General features: G+C 38.6%; 1 protein-coding gene across 8 annotated transcripts in view; it reads left to right on the top strand.

The window, feature by feature from the left end:
* Positions 1 to 25,803, top strand: part of EBF1 (EBF transcription factor 1) — a 359,655-nt gene that overhangs the window by 16,397 nt on the left and 317,455 nt on the right. For all 8 annotated transcript variants that reach the window (XM_014059163.2, XM_014059169.2, XM_014059167.2 and 5 more), the window contains exons 5-6: positions 2,105 to 2,178; positions 8,088 to 8,156. In XM_014059163.2, coding sequence (XP_013914638.1) covers positions 2,105 to 2,178; positions 8,088 to 8,156 — 143 coding nt within the window. The remainder of the gene's footprint in view (positions 1 to 2,104; positions 2,179 to 8,087; positions 8,157 to 25,803) is intronic.

Raw genomic sequence — 25,803 nt, forward strand, 5'->3', positions numbered from 1 at the left:
AGAGCCATGTTATGGTTCAGAGTTGTGTATAATGCAAGCACTTACAAAGAATCTGTGGTTGCCATGTAGACAAATGTTGCCTAAATTGTAGAGTAGAATTATCACTAGAAGAGCTGCATTTGGCCTCTTAAAAAAAACAACCAGACTATTCCTATGTATCCATTTTATAGATTTGTACAGTCCAACCAAAGGTGACTCAGTGGCTATGATGCTGAGCTTGTCAATCAGAAAGTTCGGTAGTTTGACTCCCTAGTGCCGCATAACGGAGTGAGCTCCCGTTACTTGTCCCAGCTTCTGCCAGCTTGAAAGCATGTAAAAATGCAAGTAGAAAAATAGGGACCACCTTGGTAACAGCATTCTGTATGTCTTTGGCATTTAGTCATGCCAGCCACTTGACCACAGAGATATCTTTGGACAGCTCTGGCTTTTCGGCTTTGAAATTGAGATGAGCACCGCCCCCTAGAGTTGGGAATAACTAGCACACATGTGCAAGGGAAACCTTTACTTTTTACCTTAGAGTCCAACCTCTGTCTGTCACTAACTTCATATAGTAGAGTGCAAGGGGAAATTGGAAGCATTAACTTCCAATTCACAATTGAATTTAGGGGAGGAAAAAAAAAGTCCAGTTTCACCTTGTGGCTTCTAAAGTAAGAGTTTTTAAGCCACAGCCTACTGAGCAGACCATAATGGCTGGTTCTCACACAGTGCTAAATCCCAATGGGTGAACTCACATTTCAAACTAAGCCAAAACAAGCAACTACAATGTTTCTTTGCCCTGTGGTCACTATGCCTATGTTCTCACAATCACAGTAAAACAGAATTCTTAAGATTATAAGGGGACCAATCCCTTTTGACATTGCCTGCCAGTGAGTAAAGCTAAGAAATATAGATAGCAATAGCAATAGCAGTTAGACTTATATACCGCTTCATAGGGCTTTCAGCCCTCTCTAAGCGGTTTACAGAGTCAGCATATCGCCCCCACAGTCTGGGTCCTCATTTCACCCACCTCGGAAGGATGGAAGGCTGAGTCAACCTTGAGCCGGTGAGATTAGAACCGCTGAACTGCAGATAACAGTCAGCTGAAGTGGCCTGCAGTACTGCACCCTAACCACTGCGCCACCTCGGATAGGAGAAACTGGAGCCCAAAGACAGTCAGTTCTTGACTGCTTAACCCAAGACAATCACCAAAGCACAGATGGAGTAGCTCATCTTTTTTAGCTGTGCTCAGTAGTTGGCTGGCTAGGGAATTCTGGCAGTTGAAGTCTACCTATCTTCAAGCTTGCAAGGTTGAGAAACATTGGTCTAGAACAGGGGTGTCAAACTCACATTGTCATGGTGTCGTCACGTAATGTATTGGGACTTTTTTTTGCTTTCGCTAAACCGGGCATGGGCGTGGCCAGCGCTTGACGCATCCGGCCTACGGTCCGGGAGTTTGACAACCCTGGACTAGAAAGTCAGTTCTTTATATTGACAAGATACTGAAGATACTGAAAGGCCTATCCTGCTTTATCCTCTTGTTTTCTTGAACTTGTTTATTTGCATTTGCAGGAATGTCGTTTCCTTTAATTTGTTAGCACATTTAACCAGACAGGAGTTGTGAATCAGGTACTGTACACAAACCGTAGCTAGTTAAGTACACAACCATGTTTTTTTGAATTAAAAATATCGTCACTTTTCATTTTATGAATAGTCTCCCCAGTGTTCCGAGTCTTTCGAGTTGTTTTTTTTTAACACTATTAAGTTTATGTTTTATTGAAAAGAACATTGTGGTTGTCTTGACTACTAAAAAAACCCTGTCCTGTGCACTGCTCAGAAGGTGTGCATAATGTGACAGTTAAAACAAGAAGCGAGAATGCTGAGTTGAAGCTTACTCGGTTCAGCTTCTGGGCTCTCCAGCAACAAATCCTGAGATGGTTTTTTTTGTGTGTGTGTTTTTATTTTTCTCCTCAAGGATGCAGTCTGTTTATGCCAAAGTCGCTGGTTTGCAATGTAGTTATGCATTCATCTCCCATGACAATGATCATTTTCTCCAACTACATTCACTTTGTGACCGAACACCCCCCCCCCCGTTCTGATATAAAATTCTCCTGTCTTTTTCCTCTAGGCAATAGTATATGAAGGCCAAGACAAGAATCCAGAAATGTGCAGAGTTCTGCTCACCCATGAAATAATGTGCAGGTAAGAAAAATCTCTGTCATATCTTAATTAGCAAAGAAAAAAAAATGACTCTCTCTCTCTGTCTTTTCAAAGCTTGGTTAAATCTAAAATTATTTTGAGATTTAAAGAATTCGCAATTTTCCTTTGAAGAACCCCCAAATATGCTTGGTGTGAGTGTAATAAGCAGCAAATGTGTACTAAATGATCTATTTTCCAAGGAACCTGAGGGTAGAACAAGAAGCAATGGGTAGAAACTAATCAAGGATATTATTTGGTGGCACAAATTGTGACAGCTGCTGATTTCAGGAATGAAAACATGGATTAAATTTTAAAATTCAAGTGCATAAATTATATAGAAATTGTGCTAAAAGAATAGGCCAGGATCAGCCCCTCCCTCCTTTTGGATTTCTTAATAGACTTCCTCAGCCTAGTGCTGTGATGGCAAATCTATGGCGTGTGTGCCCGAAGTGGCACGCGCAGACCTGCCTGTTTGTCTTCTGGGTTTCTGGCAAGCAGGCATACACAACAATCAGTTGCCCTTCACATGCACAGCAGTGCCCAAAAACACTGTGCATACGCATGCTGGCCAGCTGATTGTCGAGTGCGTATGCGCATTATAACCCTAAAGTTCAGCTTTTCCAGTGCGTGATCTCTTTGTATGTGCAGAAGTGTCGAAAGCTGGCTTGCGCATGTATGCTGGCCAGCTGATTGTTGGGAGCCCATGTGTTCTAGAACTCGGAAGTTCAGCTTTTCCAGAGTGTGGCCCTGATGAGCATGCGTGCGATGTTTCCACTCGGTGCCAAAAAGGTTTCCCATCACTGGCCTAGTGTTTTTGTTGCTTTGGAAAACTTTTTTTTAAAAAAATCCAGGGTTAAGAAGAATTGCATCAAACACAACTGTACAACACAAATTTTAGAAAGTTTGCTTTTTATAATCTTAGTAAGGCTTATCAGTTGTGGCTGAACAATTAAATGAAATTAGCATTCTCATATATTTCAAGAGGTATTCATATAATGAAATTCTAAGGGAAAGAATGTTTTCCATATTAAGTAACCTGAAAGATGAATCAGGAATTGAATGTATATATCATGTTAGATTATAATGTGTTGTTGAGGGTTTTTTTTTTTTTTTTTTTTTGCTTAGTGTGATTTGTGAATCTACTCATTCTGGGTTTAAATTGAGTGTGAATCAGGCCATTATGATTTATTCAACACATCCAGATTAAAAAAAAAATCTAGTTATAGTATTCAGTAGTTCAGTAATGGTCTGAATTCTCAGAGTGAAATGTGGCCTCTTTTACAGTTGATACTCAGTGTTTTTGGGCCACAAACTATATTTTGCAGAGGTGATAGGCAGAAATCCAATAGAGGAAAATCTAATGGGCTAGAATGATGTGTGAGAGCTATAGTTCTCACACAGACAAGAGTAAAAAGTTTGATAAAAAAGCAGCCCTTTACCTCAATAAGACTGATGGAAACTGGGTCTTCCACACAAAAGATAGAAGCATCTAGCATGTTGCATTACTCAGGGGGAAGTGCAAGAATTTTGAAACTTGATTTTCCTATAAATAGGACTCATTTTGATATGCAACAGTTGCTGCCATTCTTTAACAATGACCTCTTAGCTCTCCTGCAATATATGCACTTATTAGATGTTCTCGCATTCTTGAACACTTGTTTATCTGTTTCTAGTTCAAAATTTCTGGGAGTAACTTTGTGGATTTGGGACTAGCAGTTGTACTAACTATACCAAGTAAAATTCATTAAACAGTTCCTGGAATAAAGTACAATATAAGGAACACACTCTTTGGTTTATATTATTTATCATGTTCAGAAAGATTTGAACAAAAGAAAGGTTGGGGGAAGATCAGTAAGAGCTGTAGATGACATTAACATGAATGGATAAGCTAGAATCACAGATAAAGGATTGGTAAGAATGTGAATTGGTAAATATTTGGCAGGTTTTTAATAGATGTCCAAGTTTCTGATGTTAATAAAAACAGGAGATAACTGTCTAGTAATCACTTAGTATTCCTCATTTGGCTTGTTATGAGTGTATGAATACATTTATTGGAGAGTAGCTTTTCTTATGTTTTTTTTTTAGATAGTAGGACAATTTCCCATTACTTATGTATAGTATTTTAGCATCCATCAAAATCTTCAAGTGTTGTGTCAACAGAATCGGGTGTGCCAAAAAGTGTATGAGTACATAAAAACATACATACATACATACATACATACATACATACATACATACATACATACATACATACATACATACATTCCAGTAGTGGGTTTCAATTTTTTTTAGAAACTCTTCTGTAGGTGTGACCTGCTTTGTGGGAGTGGCTTGCTGGCCATGTGACCAGGTGGGAATGGCTTGACAGCCATGTGATCGAGTGGGAGTGGCTTGGCAGTCATGTGACTGTGTGGGTATGGCCAATTTGTAAAATGTGGTGAAACTCACTTAACAATGCTCTTGCTTAGCAACCAAAATGTTGGCTCAGAAACTCTGGCATTTGAAACATGCAAGTCTTATAGCTGCCAAGTTACAAGACCTTTGTACCCCTCAACCCTTTAGAAAACCCACCCAGGAGTGTTCAAACTTGGCAGCTTTAAGACTTGTAGACTTCAAGTCCCAGAATTCCTCCTCTCGCTCTTCATCTTGATGATGTGCAGACGGGTGGGGGGGAGGGATTTGTGGAACCTCTTCTATAGAAGAGGTTAGAACTGGCAGGAACCCACCCCTGATACATACATACATACATACATACATACATACATACATACATACATACATACATTGTTTATGTATTTATATAGTGCCTTACATAGTCATAGAGATTTAAAAAGAACTCATAAGAGTCCTATATAGTATATAATTGAAAATTATCATTACAATATAAGCAGTCAAGGTGGAGGTAAGATATAGAGTTATTCATGGATCAGGGGAAAATCCATGATTACTTCAGCTACATTTACATTAGCAAGCAGTTCCAATGCTGTGATGTCTTTTGACTTGAAAACCCTTTACTCAATATTGCCATTGTTTATCCATATTGCTGATTTCAACAGATCTTTATGTTTTTCTCTGTTTTGCAAAGCCATATGAGCAAACTAAAAAAAAAAGCCATCCTGATATTTACTTAAAACAAGAAGGAAGTATCTTAAAATATCTAGGTTCAATTTTAGTGTTCTGAGGTACTCACAGAAGGACATAATAGTATACTTGTATGAGGTTGCCCAATGCTATCCCTCAAATCTCTGATCGATTGTATTGCTACCATATTTTTGACAAATAAGGAAACTTACTTTTTGTTGCTTACACATTCCTAGATTTGCTGCTACTGGCTTTCTAACTGTAGTAAGTGCAGATTTGGATGTGCTGAATCTGCAACAGGGGTCCAAATGCAGTTTCAATTATAAGCATAAAATTAGAGTCTGTTCCCCATTAATCAGCCCAGCTAATTGCTATGCACTACCATTAGCCATATGGTGTGAAAGACAGCTTGCTCTCTCTAAGATGAAATTTCTTCATTCCAGAAATGAAACAGTGAAGGCCCGTGCTTCAAAATAGCTTGTTATAGATACATAATTCCTAAACAACTTTCAACAGTGCCTTTGATCAAGACTAACAATATAATAAAACTATAAGTTGGTATCATCAAAATGGAATATTCACGAGTAGGCATCCTCTGAAGGGAAGGAGACAAAGAACAACACGTTATAGAAGAAAAATCATAGATGAGTCTGATTGGAAAGCCAAACTGGATTAGAATTTCATTCTGCTTCACTGTAAGCTATGGTTCCTTTCACAATGGCTTCATAAAGGAGAACATGTTCTCATGCCAGCTTATGCTGCTCTGCATGTGTGGAAGGTAGCAGAAACAACTTCAGAAACTTATTTATAAAATGTGCTGTACATTTGACGGCTCATGAGAATGTGCTCCAAATCCACAATTTTCTGTCTTCAGTTTAATTCCTAATGACATACTAATGTGATTAATATTTTTCTAGAATTTCATAGCTGTTATATATGTCTATGGAGGAACAGGTCAAGGAAATAACTTTCCTAAAACTACCTCATACACTTACAATTTCAATGAGGTACAAACCAGAACCTGTCTACTTTACCATTCATTCTTTAGACAGCTGTCTAAAACAAAAATGATGAGTAATTCTGGAGTGGATTTCTCAATGGATTTTTCTTTGTCTGATGTAAACTGGAGTTAACATTTTCATTCTTTGTTAATTTATTGATTTTACAATTATCCAGAATTTTAAAAGGTGCTTGAAACAATATTATTCATTATTTATTTATTTATTTATTTGTGGGTGCTCCATCACTGGAGGTTTTAAAGAAAAGATTGGACAACCATTTGTCCAGAATGGTATAGGGTCTCCTGCTTGAGCAGGAAGTTGGACTGGAAGAGGCCAAGGTTCCTTCCAAATCTATTGTTCTGTTATTTCTTGGCTCCTGGCAACTCCCTGGACAAGTCTCTGCCTTCTTCCAGACAGAAGAATCTTCCATTTGTCTATCAGATTATATGAATTTATGGACCAAACCAGCTGGTATGCATGATAATTTCACCTCTAAGCCAGCTTTCAGGCTTAGTCTGATGTGAGAACTGGTCTGGTGTGAAAAGTCTCTGAATTATTTCCCTGTGTTCTGGTTTGTTAATATTTTTCCTAAGATACTTGATGTTAATTCCCATCATTTTAAATAACCAAAGGCCACGACACCTGGTTGAGGGGGGGGGGTCATTTTATGAGAAAGATAATCCAAACTATTCCAAAATTAGAATAGGGTTGCAGAAAACACCATTTTTTTTTGCAAGATTTATGTTGCCAGTCAGATTTTGTTCATGCGTTATATTTTAGAATTTATGAACTAAAGCCTTCCCTTATTTGTCTCAATAAAAAGAGGAGGAATAGGGAATCTATTCTGGTTTTGTTGATTTTATCTAATGGTATAATAGTCCTGGCATTTACTGTATTTATCTGAAAGAGAAAAATAAATAAATTTCCCCTTTCATCAACAACTTACCTTTATGATGGAAGTCAGATTAATTTTAGTTTTACTTCACTAATAGAAAATTAAGCTTTTTAAATATAATCTTAGCAGTGTGTGTGTATGTTTAATTGAGCTTTATCTTTCTTTCCAGTAAATATGATAATTTCCCCAGAATAGCAACAGTGGGAGGGCAGGGAACCAACCAACCATGCAATCTGATCATTTTTCAGTATTTGGGGTAGGATGTAGGATGTCGGAGCAGAATTATATTATGTCTGGGACTATAGTTTGATATGCAACAGTACTGTAAATGCAGATCTGCCACTTAGGGTTACATTGCATTTATTTTATTATTTTATTTAGTTTAAATAAGTATCTCTGGGAATACAGTATATTACATTTGCTATGCCTTTTTAAAAAGTTGTTGGTTCATAATCTGGAATTCTGGGTATCATTTTGCTCTTTTCATTCACAAAGATTTTTGGAATCACGATGTCCGTTTATTTTGAAAACACCGAGATTTTCAAGATTTTTGAAGGGCAAAAAAATCATTGCACATAATCTTTTTTTTTGTTGCTTCCCTGTGGGTGGCTGCTACTACCCTTGTTTGAGGGCACCTTGAACCATCTGCAATGTACTTGGAGGTCATTAGTATCAGCCTAGAAAACTAGGATTATGAACTGTAAAAGTTGTGCTCTCCCTTTTCCCTTTTCTGTGTGTATGTGGTGGTTGTTGTGTGCCAGCTGTGAAAGAAGTCAAACCTAGTAATTAACCCATATGTGACCTACCGTATTTGACTGATTTCCAGGCAGGGAGAGAGCGGTAACTCTAGCCAGCAATACCATCCTTTCTGTATCTGTAATGATGGTTTTAAGAGTGTAATAGATGCACTAAATCCTCTCCTTCTTGCTCCATAGCCGCTGTTGTGACAAGAAAAGCTGCGGCAACAGAAATGAGACTCCTTCAGATCCGGTGATAATTGACAGGTAAGGGCTGCTGTTCTTTGGTGTAGATTTATTTTGAGAGGGTTTATTTGTCTGTTTGTTCGTTGCACCACGTTATTACTGGAACGTCTGTCCTGTGTTGCTAATGGCCGAAGAGCGATGCTTGTCTGTGGGCGTCATTTTGTGGTTTATTTGGAATTAGCGAGGCTGTGAGGTTTTGATTCTCTGGGAAAAGCCAGATGGGGTGGAACTGGGGGAGAGAGGGCTTGGTGGATGATTCTGGTGAGAAATTCTGATTCATGTTCGTGTGGAGGATATTTTTCTCTGCAACTTTCCTTGCCTTGATTCGCAGGCTGGGCCTGGGAAAGCATCAGGGATATAAAATAATAAGTTAGTGATTTATGAAATGTGGCTGGGTGCTTATAAATATTTAACTTTTTACTTTGAAAAATGTTTGAAGCATTATCACTTTTTAGCTACAGTAGTGCTCTTGGATGCAATCCATCTAAATTGTAAGGTTTATTTTATTCGTGCATTAAGAGATCCGCAAACTTAAGATTCACACCCCCCCTCACCTCAAGTCTATTTTCCTCCCCCTTCTCCTTTAAGGTCTCCAGATTGTTTTCTTTGGTTCGAGTGCAGTTTTGATTGTATTGTTAGTTGATTAATTCATTTTCTCTGTCTTAATTATTATGGCTTCTAAACCGACCCAAATTACTAATCTGCCATGACCGAATAAATCACTATAGAACAATAAATTCACCGAGTTGGTCTATATAATTTGCACGCAGCAGGCTTGCAAATTAGGCCGGGCTGTCACCAAATAGTCTTCTTTACATTTTAATTATTGAAACTTGTCATACAGAAACATATGATAAACTGTTACATTGTCACCAATTACTCAGTGAGAGTTAGGTGACCATGCAGAGCTGATACTGAATGCCATAAGCTAAGCTGGATCAGTTTAGAATCAAATGTCTCTTGTTGTATTATCTAGATCTGCCTTATTGGCACCCTTCAGATGAATTGGGTCTGTCATTTCGAGATTTGTAGCCAGGGCAGTTGAGAATTCTGGGAGCTGTGGTCCAAACATAGCTGGAAAACATAAGGTTAGGGGAAGGAATCGAAGATACTGTGAACTGTGTTCAATTCATAAACATTTCTTTGTTGAGTTGTACTAGAAGTATACTGAAATGTAGTGAAATTCTGTTATTTTGTGTTGAGAAAACATGATGTAAAAGCAATAATTGCCTCTATGTATAATTCTAAACCTGCATATTAGTGAGGAAGCTCCATTAAACTCAACAGAATTTACTTTTTGTTGTGCTGTTAGTACAGTTTTCTCTCTCTCCTTAAAAAAAAAGCTATATAATTTTGTAGAGTAAGTAAATGTTTTAAGCAAATTCCAATGGCATTACATAATGTAACAATTGCACATTAAGGGTTGAGAAAACTTTTTTGGGGTACATTGTGGGGTTCTGTGTAATCATTCTAGGCAAGATCTGCACTCTGGCACTCATGTACTAGCTAAATAATTAAGAAATAATTGGAGATCTATAAGATATTAATTATGGCACTGTCTGCTCTATTTTTGTATTTTTGAATCCCCTTTCCTTTCCTTTCCTTTCCTTTCCTTTCCTTTCCTTTCCTTTCCTTTCCTTTCCTTTCCTTTCCTTTCCTTTCCCAGAATATAAACAGACAAAAATAAATTTCCATTGTGTTTAAACTGAGAAGAAATCATGATAAAAACCCATTTTAAACCATGATTTAAAATCCATTTTATGAAGCTGATAACTATTATTAACTGCTTCCAGAGCACTGAGAAATGTAGATGAATAGAGGTTTCTTGATTGGTTGTGTTGCAAAGATTGCTTGTGTTATATGGGCAAAGTTCTTGTTTTGTTCTTTTTACTAAGAAATGTTTTTTTAAAAAAATCCAGACTACCCTTTCTGTTTTCTGTTTTCTTCACAGCTCTTGGTCCACCATACCATAGTTGTACAGAACTTTGACCATGCAGTACTTTTAGTTAGTTTCATTTCAAATCATTTTCATTTATAAGATTTACTCTTACAAATGTTGCCTTGTCACCCACTTTGAATATGAACCGGCTAATCTTTGAAAATTCCTCTCTTGGTTTCAAGTGGTGATTTTGATAGGGAAGTTTGATATAACTGTGGTTTGAATAACATGTGATTTTGACCTGTTCCTGTGGGTTGCAGTGGCACAAGAAATTTGACTCAGGCGAGCTGTAATTAGCCTTGCCTGTGTTTTTGAAACAGGATTGGGTTACCTGAATTGCATTAGTGTGGCTTCTATTGTTGCCGCTTAGCATCTGTCCCAGTAGGGTACTTAAAACCTTTTTCTTGGCCAGGGATAATTCAAACATTTACGGAAAAGAAAGTAGGTGCTTTGTACAGTTGGTGGCTCTGGTGAGACGAGTGACATCTACTAGTGTAATTTTCCCCTCTTGATTTTGAAAAACGAAAAGCAATCTGCATGGAACTCACATTTAAAACGGAATACTTCACCAATTGTGTTAACTTTAAAAAGCTGTCATGAGCCACAGAACATATGTTGAGTTGCAGTCTGCTGTCACTCCTGCATGCATAAAATTGTAAGCTATTATGCCAATTGATATGCAAAACCATGACTTGCTTTTTTTGTTTGTTTGTTTACTGCCAAGTGAGCCTTTATAGGATAAAGAAAGAAGGTTTGGAGAGACTTATGCCTAGCAGAATGTGCAACCTATTTGGCCTGAAGTAACTTTAACACAAAATGGTGACCTTAGAGGTTACATGTAAGCAGGTTGAGACCATATTGAAAACATGTACATATTTCTATGTATAGGTGATCTTCCTTTATCTACATTTATATAATTTGGTTTGGGGAATGCTTGGTGAACCATTTTTGTGCGTGTAAGGACATGTTATATACTACTGTAGATTATTTGAAAATTAATGAATAACAGCTTTGATGTATAAATATTGGCAATCTCTTACAAACACTGTGAATATCCAGGATTAAGTGCTAGTAGATGGTATATTTGTTGCTATATAAGATCTCTGGATAGGAGATCTGATATCCTGCAGATATTTTGGACTTTAGCTCCCCAGAGCATTAATTAGCATGACCATCAGCTAGGGACTGGGGCAGCTGTACGCCCTGTGGTCATCCCTACCCATATATGTACTAGACTCTCTTCTACTGCTACTTGTAATAGATTCTCTTCTAGTGGATATTTCTATAAAACCTTCTTTTGCTATCATGTATCTCTTATGCTAATTTATCACAATGTGAGCTGTAAGTGTTGTATACTGTATTAAGTGAGAGATTTCTGAGCCCCTCTCAAAACTATTTTCTGATTAATCTTCTCTGATCTGGTGCCCTTCAGATGTGTTGGAACTACAATGAACATAATTCCCAGTCAACATGGCCATTGGCCACGACACTTGAGATTGATGAGATCAAAGTCCCAACATACCTGGAAGGCATCAGATTTTTTGAAGGTTGCAGAAGTCAGGCTGGGGAAGGACTGCATTTAAAGGACCATGCTAGAATTGTGTCATGGCCAAAGCAGTTCATGAATTGGGAGTGTGTCTGTGTGTGTGTGGGGGGGGGGAGGCAGAATCTCATAGATTTGGTAGGGAATGCAACTCATATGTTTTTGGAGAGGTGACTTTTACCACCACAAATTGCAGTCAAAGTGACTTAAAACCACGTTGTGTATTGTAACGATCTGCTTTTGCCACCATATCTGGAAATATAAAAACTGAATCTAGGATTTTTTACCAATTCAATTAAAAAAACAACCCAGTAAGTTAACAGAAAAAAAAAGTGTGTGCGTGTGTGTGTGTGACACTCATTTACACACATAGGGATCCTTTGGTTACATCATGTGCAAATTCCAGCACAAACGCATACATCAAAACACCAAAGGTGAAATATGCAGGGGTACATTTTAAAGCTTACTGTAGCAAAGGTGACTATATATTAATCTCCAAAATGCTAATAATAGAAGATCATCTCCTGAATCCCAGACAGCTAGTCCTTTGTGCATTTTCTCCTCCTCGTCATTGGACAGAAACAACCTGCAATTTGTAGAAAATCCAAGTATGTGGTAGAATCTGCTTCGTAACTATTATTTAAAGGAGTGGTGCTTTTCAGACACCCTCCCCCCACACCATTCTATAAAACTGCATGTTATTTCATGAAGATGAGGAAGTGACACATCTTTAGAGGATGCACAATGATGCAAAACAACTTGATAGGCAGCCATCTCTATTACAAGGGGCACAGTACATGTTCAACCTAGTAGCAGAAAAAAAGAAAAGAAAGGAAAAAAATAAGAGGAAGCTACTTCCTGTTACTATATTCCAAACCGAGGGACGTTCCAACAGTGTCTCCAATTTGAATTTAAAAGGTTTGCCATAAAATTCCTAGGCAGGACTGGAATACATTGTATTTTTATTGCCACATTGGATATTCTTATGTCCTAACCTCTTTTCTCCTCTATAGTTATTCTAGTTCAATAAATAAAACCTCATTAGACTATTCCCATTTCAATGAGTTTATTAAATTTTACAGGAGCAATTAGCATAAGCTGTGCTAATTTTTCTGGAAGACTAATGAGAGAGCTTCTTAATTAGGTTTGCTTTGTAAAAATCTGAAAACATGATAATGAAAAAAAGTCACATAGGGTGCAGTGCAACAGGAAGGAAATGTCTTATTATTTCTTGATTTGTGAAGGATGGTTCTGTATTCTGGCATAGCCTCAAACTTAAGGCAATAAAAAACCACCACGGTTGACCCCTTTTGAAACAGATATTTGGCCAAATCCCCACTCCTCTTTTCATGGGTGAATTGAGTGTGCCCTTGTTCACCTGATTAGGGAACATCTAGAAAAGAATTTCCATTTCCAATGTAGGTTTCCAAGGCCAGATCACTGTAGTATAAACCAGTGGTCGGATTCAGCCAGCTTGCACCTATTGGAGAGAACCGGTTGTTAACTTTCTAAGCAGTCCAGAGAACCGGTTGTTGGAAGAAATTTCATTTTGTTTTTTTCCACTTTACAGGGCTAATCCTGTAAGGAAGGCAGGAAGGAAACATTCTGGTGTTGTTTCTAGCCTAATCTTTATTGCCCTTCTTACAGAAACTGCCTTTCCGGTTAACCCTTATTACATAACAGCTAAGGCAAAGCACCCATCGACGTGAGTGATGTTGAGTTGGCCACGTCCACTCAGTCACATGACCACTGAGCCCTGCCTATCCAGCTGGTTATTGGGCAGAGAACCGGTTGTTAAATTATTTGAATCCCACCACTGGTATAAACATATGTCCTGATACATTGGATTCCATTAGAGATGTCTACTGTGTTTATTATTGTTTGAGAGTTGTGTTTACACTAGCATTGGAGACAAAAATCCAGATGTAAGGTCACTCATGGCCCTAAACCCATGATGGCGAACCTATGGCACATGTGCCAGAGATGGCACACAAGCTATTGCCCCAGCTCTGCCACGCATGTATGTGTATCTCCCTCTGGCCAGCTGGTCTTCGGGTCTCTGCTGTGCATGCGTGGAGGGGACAGGGCGCGTGCAGGATGCTGCACATGCATGCGTGGGATGCTGCATACATGCAGGGACTGCACATGCATTGCATTTTGAGGGTTCAGGTGTGTGTGCTTTGGGCCCTCAGCCCGGAAAAGGTTAGTCATCAGTGCCCTAAACCAGTGGTTCCCAAACTTGGCAACTTTAAGATTTGTGGACTTCAACTCCCAGAGTTCTCCAGCCAGAAGAGCTAGCTGGAGAATTCTGGGAGTTGAAGTCCACAAGTCTTAAAGTTGCCAAGTTTGGGAACCACTGCCCTAAACCTTTAGAGAGAACAGAACAGATATCATTGACCATCTTAGGCATCTTCAAAGTTGAAAGGGATATGATTGAGGCAGCACTGCTCATAGGTGTGCATACTCATCCCATTATTGTCTTTATCAAATACACTCTGCAAGCTTTTAAGATGCTTCAAAAAAAAAAAAAGCAGACCTGAGCAGAGGTAATTGTAGGACAGAATAAATATGGGTGATAAATGCTGCCTCTGCCATTCCTTTTTCAACTCTTTTAAAAATAACAGTGTCTTTTTATGTCATTGATAGGATTTGCTGAAGGTTAGAAGTAATTTATTTTTAACTCAAAAATTATTTGATGCCAGTGTATTAGAAGTAATTTTGGAGCTGTTGTGCACGCTGTGGTAACACAGTGGTTAGAATGCAGGATTGCAGGCTATTTCTGCCAACTGCCAGCAGTTCAATTCTCACTGGCAAAGGGTTGACTCAGTCTTCCATTCTTCCTAGAAGGGTAAAATGAGGACCCAGATTGTTGGGGCCAATATGCTGACTCTGTAAATTGCTTAGAGGGGGCTGTAAAGCACTATGAAGCGGTATATAAGTCTAAGTGCTATTGCTATGAAGCAGAATCCATTGTGCTTTAAATTTGGCTTGAGGGATAACTCCTTGGCCCTTTCAAAGATATTTACTGAATTCTGGTAGAAGTTTGTCTCTGTTTTGCAATGTTTTCCCAAAAATTCTGAGTTGGACCAGCTAGGATTCTTTTGAGAGAAAACTGTCACAAAGCCATTGCTTCTAGGAACCTCAGTTTTATAATTCCAGTTTTGCCTTTATCTGTCTTTTTGTAGGTCTGAAAATGAAATGTATTTTAAAGACTGATCATGTTAGAGTACACAATTGTGAAGGGACAGTTATTTTCCCTGAGGACAATCAATAATATTAACATGTCCTGAATCACTTGTGTGCCTGGGCTGTTAAGGATTGAAACTGGCAAGCCGGCATGTTTTGACATTATGTATCCTGACTCCGTAGTTTATATATGTAATCCTCAACTTACAACCATGCATTTAGCAACCATTCAAAGTTATAACACTACTGAAAAAAACTGACTTACAACTAGTCCTTGCACTTACAACCATCTCAGCATCTCAATGGTCATGTGATCAGAATTTGAGTGTTTGACAAGTAGAATGTATTTACGATGGTTGCAACAACTCGGGGTCATGTGATTGCTATTTGTGAGGTTCTTAGCCAACTTCTTTTTTTAAAATAATTTTTTTATTTTCAAACAAACACAAACACACAAAACATATAACATAAAAACCTCTTCAACTGCATACAGTCTGTCATTGGTTACAAGGCTTTCTGCGTCCTTTTTCTTAGCCAACTTCTGACAAGCTTCTTCAATGGGAGAAGCTGGATTTGCTTAATGACTGCATAGTTCACTTAACAACTGCAATGATCCCCTTACCCTTCATGGCAAAAAGGTCATAAAATTGGCCATATCTTAAAAATTCCCTTGCTTAGTAATGGGAATTCTGGTCCCAATTGTATTTTAAGTTGAAGACTACCTGTATATGGCCTAGGCTTGTTTTCTGTAGCTAAAATAGTCATACAAGTCAGCTCTCCATTTGTCCAGTTTTAGTTCGAGCAGAGAGCTTCTCGTACTGATGTTTTTGCAGATATGAGCACAGCAAGGAACTTAGAGCCCAGCAGGTGGCAATGGAGAAAGGTGTGATGAGGAGAACAGGTTCAAGACTGAAGTTAGACGATTGTAATTACCTTGGTTCTGCCACTTTATGATAAACAGAAAGCATGATATAAGACTTTAAACACTTTACCTAAGCTGGAGAAAGTATGTTGTAAATCTGTGATTTGATTCAACTTTTTATTGCAAGTACGAAGTATGCTTAAAACAACCTCAGGTTCCAGGGCTGCCTCATCAATTGCAGAGATGAGAAATACACAGTGCTTTCCCCTTGTCTGTACCTAAGATTTTGAAGTGAAGGTGGCAGACTCCAGGGCCAGAACTGTGATGTTCCTAGATCACAGTGCTGTTAGATCATAGTAAAGATTAAGATGATGAAACTAGAAAATTGTCTCAGAGTATAAAGAGTTTCTCAGATTTCTTTTTCTCATTGCATCCAGTAATTTATGGTGGAAGTAAAGACAGTTTTCCCCTCAGCCGTTTGCAATAAAAAGAGAGTTTGAAGACAGAAAATATCAGACAGAGAGCAGAAAGTTTTTCACTCTGAAGTCCCTTCACACTGAAACTGGGCACCAACAGCCTTTTGAAATTCCCCAACAATGTGTAAGCAGAGAAGTGTGTGAGCACTAACTCTGAATTTATCCAAAGGAAGAGAAATTCTCCCAACTGTTGATCAAGGACTTGTCTCCCTTAGTGGATATGATGGAAATTTGTCCTCCCCAAAAAAGTTCACAGGGAGAAGTTTCTTCTTAATTTCTTTCCTTGGGATTCAATTGAAGCCAGGGAAGCTGTAATTTTTTTACCCTCTTGTGAAGAAAAAGGACAAGAATATGCTCTTGCAAAATTCTCAGATCTTCATTTCACTTCTGAAAGCATTTTAGGAAGTCCATTCTTCATCATGTTGTATGAAAACTACTAGGCGGAAAAGAGGTAGGGAGATTTGGTGCTATTTCATCCAAATTCTTGTTTCGATGGAACACTGGACTGTCACCCGCTTTCTTTCCCAGAATGAAGTACAATATGTGGATAAAAGGGCCAAGCTAGACTTTCATTCATGTTCCCAGAAGGGCAGAGGAAGGGAACTACTTCCCTTCCTCTGCCCTTCCAGGAATGGGAATTAAAGATAACTGTGTGTAGTAGTAATCTCTTTTATTTCAAAGCAAATATTTTCCCCCTAAATACAGTATATTCTTTGTTCCATGCTTTCCAGTGCTTCCCCCCCCCCCAAGGAGACCCAAAATAATTTGATTGATAGGATCTGAACTTCTCAGGCCATCCATAAAACAGGGCTTTCCTCACATGCAAGGACTGGTATTTTAAAGGGCTGGATTTTTCTGTTGTTTCTCTTCCTAAAACCCCAAATGCCCTATTTGTAGTGGTTGATTTCTTAATGCTAGCTGCTTCTTTAAGTAAGCAAAGAGACAGAAAGGACAGAGGGTTTCCTTGATTAACAGACCTAAGGATTTTTTATTCCATTTCATAAATGATTAAAAATAGAAGTTTTGAAGGAGGTTTAGAAAGATATTCTATCACCCCCTCCCCCATTTTTATTTCTTGAAGCATTGGGAAGAGCAGAAAGGAGAAAATTCAGAATTCTTTTTATCTCAGACTCTGAATGGTAATACTGTGGAGTAAATCATATTTCAGGATGGTTCAGCTTTCATCTAAAAATGCAACTGAATTGAAAATGTATGTGATGTTATTCGTATGATTCTTATGACTTTGTTTATGTAATTTTGTATATAATGATAGAAATGGCTTTTTCCTACTGGACAGGGGTGGAATTTATTGGTCAGTGGTTGAATATATATTAGATGCCTCTATGTTCCCTGGGAGGATGTTACTATCCCCTCACAATCCACAGTTCCTGTGTAGAAGGTGGCAGATTTTTAATGCAACACAGTATTAGAAATGTAACATAAAAGTGTTTAATAGAGTTTGGGGAAACAAGTTGGATATATATGGATATATATATATATATATATGTAAGAAAAAGGCAACAGTAAAAAAATATTGGGTTTCTGTCTGGATGGTCTCTTGTGATGAGCCGAAGACAGAGAGTGGAAATGTGACCTTCCTCCCATATTTGGGCATACCAGGGGTTGTGACTTTAAATTATATATATATATATATATATATATATATATATATATATATATATATATATATATATATATATATATATATATATATATATATATATATATATATATATATATATATATATATATATATATATATATATATATATATATATATGTCGATTTAAGCTCACACCTATTGCTTCAAAATGGAGTAACAGCTCTATCATTTTGGGATCCTATCTTATTTCCTGTTGTGGAAAAAATTCAGGCAAGCCCCTAGAAAGTTACTGGTGATTTCAGGAATTGTGCTTATGCAGTTATGATCAGATAGAGTGTGATAGGAATGAGCACTTTATAATGTTTAAAAGATTTGAGATTAATAAACAATTCAAGAAATGTTTCTCTTTAAAAACACCTATGGCATATGTTAATTTAGTATATTGAAATTTTATGTTCCAAATGAAAATGACATACTCAGTACTATTAATCTGTTTTTAGCATGAAATAAGTGATTAAAATGTGCTATTTCAATACCTTGAAATTATATCCTGGACATTATTAAAATGACCCAGAAAAAGACTTTCACAGCACCCACTGAAATGTTGTGAACAGTACTGTTTTTGTCTCAGCTCTTGGAAAGGTGTAGGCAAATGGAGATAAATCTAGCTCAGGCTATTTCTCTGGTTACCCACCTTTGTTCCAGGGCAAATGAAGGATTATAGGAGGTTCATTATTACAGAATTTTAATTGCCTTAATCTGGCAAAACTCCTCATCTGACAAGAACTTATTTTTCCCCTCAATCTTCTTTTAAGGCATGATGGGGTCCTATTGAATGTTAAGCCATGCGTGTGGCAAAGTTTAGAGGAAGAATAACATTATTGTGTAGGTTGATAGTTCTGGAAGCCACATTACTTCTAAATACAGGTAGTCCTTAATTAATGACCTTAATAGGACCAGCAGTTCTGTTGCTAAGCAATGTGGTCATAAAGCAAAAAAATCACGTTACAGTTTTGACTTATGATGGCAGTTCTGATAATGAACATTAAATGAATTGTCATTAAGTCTGATGTCACATGGCTGCGGTTTGCAACCTTCTGCTGCCTTCCCCATTGACTTTGCTTATTGGAAGCTAGTAGTGAAGGTCGCAAATGGCGAATCCCGTGAATGCAAGACACAGCAGCAGCTGCAACTTTGAGAAGTGGACATCGGCTTCTTTATTCAGCAACAGTGTAACTTCGAAAAGTCACTGGACAATTGGTCACTAAACAAGAGCTACCTGTAAGCTTTTGTAGCTAAAGTGAAGTAGCTGGAAAGTGTGTGTGGGGGTGGGGTGGGGGTGGGTGGGTGGGTTGTGTGTGTGAGGGCCTTGAAAGAGAAAGAGGGAAGAAACTCTTAAGAAGAGATTGCAGTGACTGAAAGAGATGATCTGACAAATCTTAATCCATTAGAAACCTTTCCAAATGGCAGCAGTCTCTGACTCAGAGGTGGGTACCAATTCGGTAGAACCGGTCCGTCAAATCTACCGAACCGGTTAGAAGAGGTTCCACCAGAAAGCAGGCCACACCTACAGAAGAGGTCCAAAAAATTTTGAAACCCACCACTACCACACACACACACAGACTCACACACAGAGAGAAAGAGAAAGAGAAAGAAAGGAAGAAATAAAGAAATAAAGAAAAAAGAAAGAAAAAGTGAGAGAGAGATAAAAGAAAAAAAGGAAAAAGGGACAGAGAAACAGAAGGAAGGAAGGAAGGAAGGAAGGAAGGAAGGAGAGAGAGAGAGAGAGAGAGAGAGAGAGAGAGAGAGAGAGAGAGAGAGAGAGAGAACACATGGCCGGCAAGCCACTCCCACCAGGTCACATGGCCGGCAAGCCACTCCCACAAAGGAGGCCACACCCACAGAGTAGCTTCGAAATTTTTTTGAAACCCACCACTGCTCTTACTATATAAGTGACCTAATGCTGGGAGGAATAACAGTGTATGCTGTGTGTATTATTTATAAATAATATAATAAATATAATATAATTAATACAATGTGTAGCTAACATTATATAAATAGATTTTCTTATATAAATCATACATAATGTTATATAAACGTAGTGTTAGCTAACAAGGCCTTAATCAGATCTTGCCTCCTGCCCTGCCGTATGCCTCCCAGCCACCTCCTGCTCGGTGGGGCTTTTGATTCCTTTCAATGCGATTATTTCACATACTCTAATCCAGAATCATTGACATGAATACAAAAGGCTAGTGACATCTAATAGACATCCTCTTAGCTTTGCCTCCCTCTTGTTCCTTGCCTTTTCCCTCCTTTCCTCTTCTTCCTTTTTTCCCCTTCCACCTGACAAAAGCTTACAGACACTCGGGCTCTGTCTCTCTGAGCAGCACAGGGGGCTGTTCATGAAATATAAAGGAGGAAAAAGGACTGACGTAGGGCTGATAAGCAAGGGAGCAAAAGACCATAGATTAAAAGTAAATGCCACTAAATCCTATCCTGGATCCTCACTTGTTCCTTCAGTGTTTTCTTTAACTCTTCCACTGCTGAAAGAAAACAGAGAGTAAGCCAAGGAGTCAGTCTCCCTCCCTCCCTCTGTGTATGTGTATGTGTGTGTGTGTGTGTTTGTATTTGTGTGCGGTTGAAGAAATAAAGATTATTCACCCCCCCCTCCTCCCTCAATGACCTGATATTGGGGTTTGGCTGACAGAAATCCAAGCAGCCTTGGGCTGCTGCAGAAAGACTCCAGGCAGCCTGTAAATCAACAGCCTGCTTGGATATTCTAATGTAATACATTAGACTATGAAAGAGATTAAATGCTTCCTGCTCCACCGCAAAGAGTTTCTGAAATGTGGTTAAGATTTATATAAAGCATATACATATTTGTGTTTGTATAAATGTTGTACGCACATACACACCAAATGTTATATATTAAAAATGTATAGATTATTGCAGAGCCGGTTTGTCTAGTGGTTAAGGCACCAGGCTAGAAAGCAGAAGACGGTGAGAATGAAGGCATGAAAGGCGGTTGGGTAACTTTGGACCACTCGCTCTCTCAGCTGAAGTCCACTTCAGTCTGGGTCTCTGTGGTCTTAGTATAGCAGTTTAATCAGTGCACCTCAATTCTCCCAATTGTTGGTGAGGCAGCAGCAGTATTTTCAATTTTCAGCCCGTGGGAGCCAGTGCCAGTTCCCTCAGGGATGTGCCCCACGCGCATGTGCAGTAGAACTAAAATTGCTCTGCAATTTTACAAAACAAAATGGCGGTGCTGTAGGTTCAGGGGCATAGCAGGCCCGGCAAGCTACTACCAGTTCGGCTGAACTGGTCCTAACTGGTAGGAACCTACTACCGGTTGAAGCCCTTGGAGGCCCATAGTTCCTTCCCATATATTTCTAACTGGGTCTGGATTTCACCCTGTCTTTCATCCTCATCTATTTAACCAGCTGACATCCTTTCATGGTCATAGTTAGCAACAGAAGCTCCTGAGTCCTATACCAGTAACTGTATAACCAGTGTCAGTTGCACAAATTGTTTATCTCAAGTTGTTACTTTTAAGATATATGGGGGGAAGCAGTACACAGGGATTTCACAGATGAAGGTGGGAGCACCCAGTGCGTAGCTTGTCATACAAAATGATCACATGGGTTGATATTTTTAATTCAAAGCTCTAAGACTAATTTGTTAAAATACAATCCCAGCGATTACTTCATTAACTAGTCTACATGCTTCTGTTTACTTCATGGTTACGTGCTTCATTGATTCAACAAACAAAGATATGGTGGAATTAAGTTTAGATTGATGTGGGATACAGTGAGAATTCTATTTAATAATTTGCTCTTGAGCCTTTAGGACTCTTTAGAAACTCTTGTTTGATCTCCCCCAAATCCTAACCAGTGGACCAATATTGTAATTCATCCGATGGCACCATTTTATTAAAAGTCATTTGGAATAATTTCTTGCAGTGGCTTCATATGGATTTTAAGTAGAATCTGGGAAATTACCCAACCTCACAATTTTCCATATATCAAAATTCCGCATAGCTTTGAATCTGGCTAAAAATAAATTTACCCTCTAAAGTTGGATGTTTTAAAAATCTAGGATGAAATGTGCAACTTTCCCCTCCCAAAGTTTTTTATTTTTATTTCTCATACATAAATTCACAAATATACAGTCTCATAACTATTATAAATAATGTGTTATCTTATAACATTGATAACAATTTCTTTCTCCTCCTAAAATTAAAAATATAATTGAGATTGCTTTTCTACCATCCCGTACACTAATCTTGTTTTGCAACAACACTACTTCCTCTTCCTTCCCCTTTTCTCCTTCCCTCCCTTCTTCTCTCCTTCTCTACTTTCTTCTTTCCTCCTCTCCTTTCCCTTCTCTCCTTCCCCTTCCCCTTCCTCTCCTCCACTCCTCCCTTCTTCTTCCCTTTCTTACCCTCTCTCCCACTCTTACTTTCCCTCAATTTCTTCCTCTCCTTTTCCCTTTCCTCTTTCGAAATGGGCAACTTTTGAAGGGCTGAGATTTTGTGGAAACTCACAAATGGCCTGGGTATTCTCCCTTCCAGTCTTTTGAAATCTTGGGAAAGCTAGATTTGTAGCAACTTGGAAGATTCATGTCACTGCACTCAAAATTACCTCCAATTACCTCCACTAGACTGATTAGATCCCACAGATTAGGCCTCCTCCGAATTCCATCCGCCGGCCAGTGTCGACTGGCGACTACCTGGAGGAGAGCCTTCTCTGTGGCTGCTCCGACGCTCTGGAACGAACTCCCCGTGAAAATTCGAACCCTCACCACCCTCCAGGCCTTCCGCAAAGCCCTTAAAACCTGGCTGTTCCGACAGGCCTGGGGCTAAAGAACCGTTGCCCCCGTCTCGTATGGTATGACTGCTGTGTGTTTTAAACCATGTATTATTTTGTGTCGTTTTTAATTTTGTCTGAATCCCCCCTTCCCTGGCTTTGAGTTGTGAGCCGCCCTGAGTCCCCTTCGGGGGAAAAGGGCGGCATATAAATAAAATCAACATTCAACATTCAAAATGTGTAGGATTTTGGTATTCCCAATTCTTTCAAGATTTCAGTCGCTTTTAAAATGGATTTTAAAAAATAATTTAAATTTTCTTTTAATTTGTGAGACTGAGCCTGTTCTTTTGGGAAGCAATGAATATGAAGTGCCTGAGCACACAGCATTATAAAGATCTGCTCTAAAAATGCATTTCACAGTTTAAAAAAAGAAAAGTGACAGGCTTAAAATGATTAACAGGACAGGTTTCCTTGGATTATAGCCATAAATATCAGTGTAGTCTTTACCCTTGGCCATTTCTCTGGCCATTTTGGAAAACTCTTCAAATATTGCCACAATTTGATTTTCTTCTTGAGTGAAGAGGAAGAATTCCATCCCCTCTCCCGCAATGCTTTAGAATGGATTTTTCAGTGTCAGGAGCTGTTGTTTAAAAAATTATTAACATAGTTGTTAATAAGGTAGTACAACCTGTCAAATTGTGATATCAGGATTCCCCTCCCCTCCGTTCTAGTGGTGAAATTCAAATTTTTTTTTACTACCGGTTCTGTGGCCGTGGCTTTATGGGCGTGGCAGGGGAAGGATACTGCAAAATTTCCATTCCCACCCCATTCCAGGGGAAGGATTCTGCAAAATCTCCATTCCCAACCCACTCCTGGGGGAAGGATCCTGCAAAATCTCCATTCCCACCCCACTCCAAGGGAGGGATATTGCAAAATCTCCATTCCCACCCCACTCTGGGGCCAGCCGGTTTGTGCCGGTTCTCCGAACTACTCAAAATTTCTGCTACCGGTTCTCCAGAACCTGTCAGAACCTGCTGAATTTCACCGCTGCCCCCTGCTCCTTTTATGTTTGCATCAGATTCGTTTGGAAACCTAATGATTTTGAAATAGCACCTGCATTCAAACTAAAATTGCCTTTCAGTTTCAAAAAAGACAAAATCCGGAGGCAAACACTAGCATTCTCTGTGATCTTTATGAAATTAACCTTTTAGTTAGATTTTTTGGCATTGGTTTCCTAGCATATCCATTGGCTGACATCCCAGATGTTAAGTCTTTCTAAGTGGATGTTAAAAACATTTTACCTGGCTCAACTTTAATAGAAAAATGACAAGAACAAGCAATATATAATCACTGCATATAGTTCTTTCCAAGAGGTAGATTACTGTAATACATTTCAGTGTTAACAGGGATTTGTCTTTGTACCTGTGTTTTCATAGCCTAATATTTGTAGTTGTTTAAGAACTATATTCAGGGCATATGGACACCTTCAGAGAAATGTGAATGCTTGTGGCTCAGTCCGTTGATCTGGAAGGCCAAATGAATTTTATGTCAAATTATTCTTCAACTTTTATTTTACAAATTGCATAACTAGCATTAACACTCCTTAGTTGAGACTGTGTTCATTTTATTTAATAGAGGGTACATCTCTGATTTTTCAGTATGCTAGAAATCTGTTGTCAATTCATTTTAAATGTTTCTTGTATTTCATTTCTTAAAATATATGGCCCCAAGATACTCGGAGTTAAATTTCTTAGTCCCCTTTAGTTAGTATACTGTTCCCCAATTGTTTCCATCCCATCTAGGTGGGATCTCCCCACCCAAATGAAGCAAATTGAAGGATATAAAGGTCATGATCTCTGACCTCTGTTTGTGACATGCTCTTTCAATATAACCTCTAGAATGAGAAGCCTAGAGTTCTTTTAATGTGTAAGTCTATAGACGGTGCTTGTTTATCAATGAAGTTGCATAGGTTGGATGGCAGGAATGAATGGATGAAATGAATGAATGACCCTGTGTATTCTGTGGTCCCTCAATTAATGGACCATTATTATCACTGGGTGCGTGTGCATGTTTCCATTGTGTGTGTGTGTGTGTGTGTGTGTGTGTGTGTGTGTGTGTGAGAGAGAGAGAGAGAGAGAGAGAGAGAGAGAGAGAGAGAGAGAGAGAGAGAGAGAGAGAGAGGCAAAGAGTTGTCTATTTTTTTTTCACATACTAACCAATTCCCAGGCCTGAGATGGGATTAGTAATTGGAGGGGGGAGTATTTAGGTAGGGTCCTTGTTCTGGACCCGGCGTGTAACCATGCCAAGGGCCAGTCAGCTTCAACTTCACGCTTTAGGATTAATGTCTCTCAGATCAATTTATTAACAGGAATTCTTAGTAGCAAACATACTGTTGGGACAGCACAGTCCTTATGCCTTTGGCCCTTTGCTCATTTGCAGTTTTTTTTTCAGCACCAAATGCCATAGTGACCCCACTGACCATTTATGAATTTTGAAAAAAGAACTACTTTTCCCATTTTACCCATTACAGAACCAAAGCCAAATTCACTAATGATCTCATCAGCTGGTCAACATCTTCAAATATTCTTTTCCCCTATATTTCGTTAACTATCAATTTCTTGAAACAGGATGTCATTATTTGTGCAAGTTGTGTGTTGAGTTGTGCTGGGGATCCATAATGGTGGAAGCCTCTCAAACAGAAATCAGGCAAGGAGGAGAGCTATCCTATCATGGGAAAGTCAAGTGACAAACATTTCTTTCAGATCTCTGATGATTATGCTTGGATATTTGGAGAATTATTATTTTGCCTAAACAGAGAGTGCCCTGAAAGACTGAAACCTGGGAGACTGAAACCATAATTCTAAAGTGTTTTTTTGTGGGTGTTTTTCAGAAAGATCTATTTATTTTTCTAAATAGAAACATGCCTTTTGATAGAATCTATTCGAAGAAATCAAAATGTGTTGAGCTAACAGTTGAATCCTGATGCAGCCAACTTTAAGTGTAACTTACAATCTCAGTTGAGTGTCTCTAGGTTTATCAGTACAAGTGGCGTTTTCACAGTTTTCCAAATTCTATGGATAAGCCTATCAATATAGTTTGTAGATAGAGAGAGGAGTTGTGTATACATTGCAGTTTTAATTGCGGCAAGCTCTGCCCTTTTCATTTTTACCACGTGAAAAGATGCAGGAAACATTATTCCAGCCATTCTTCTGCCAACAGAAAAGCACAATCAATTTACTTAAGTTCAGTGGCCA

Source organism: Thamnophis sirtalis, unplaced genomic scaffold (assembly GCF_051295495.1).
Source record: "Thamnophis sirtalis isolate CommonGarterSnake01/CBP01778 unplaced genomic scaffold, rThaSir2_p1.2 scaffold_3, whole genome shotgun sequence".
Lineage (NCBI taxonomy): Eukaryota > Metazoa > Chordata > Lepidosauria > Squamata > Natricidae > Thamnophis > Thamnophis sirtalis.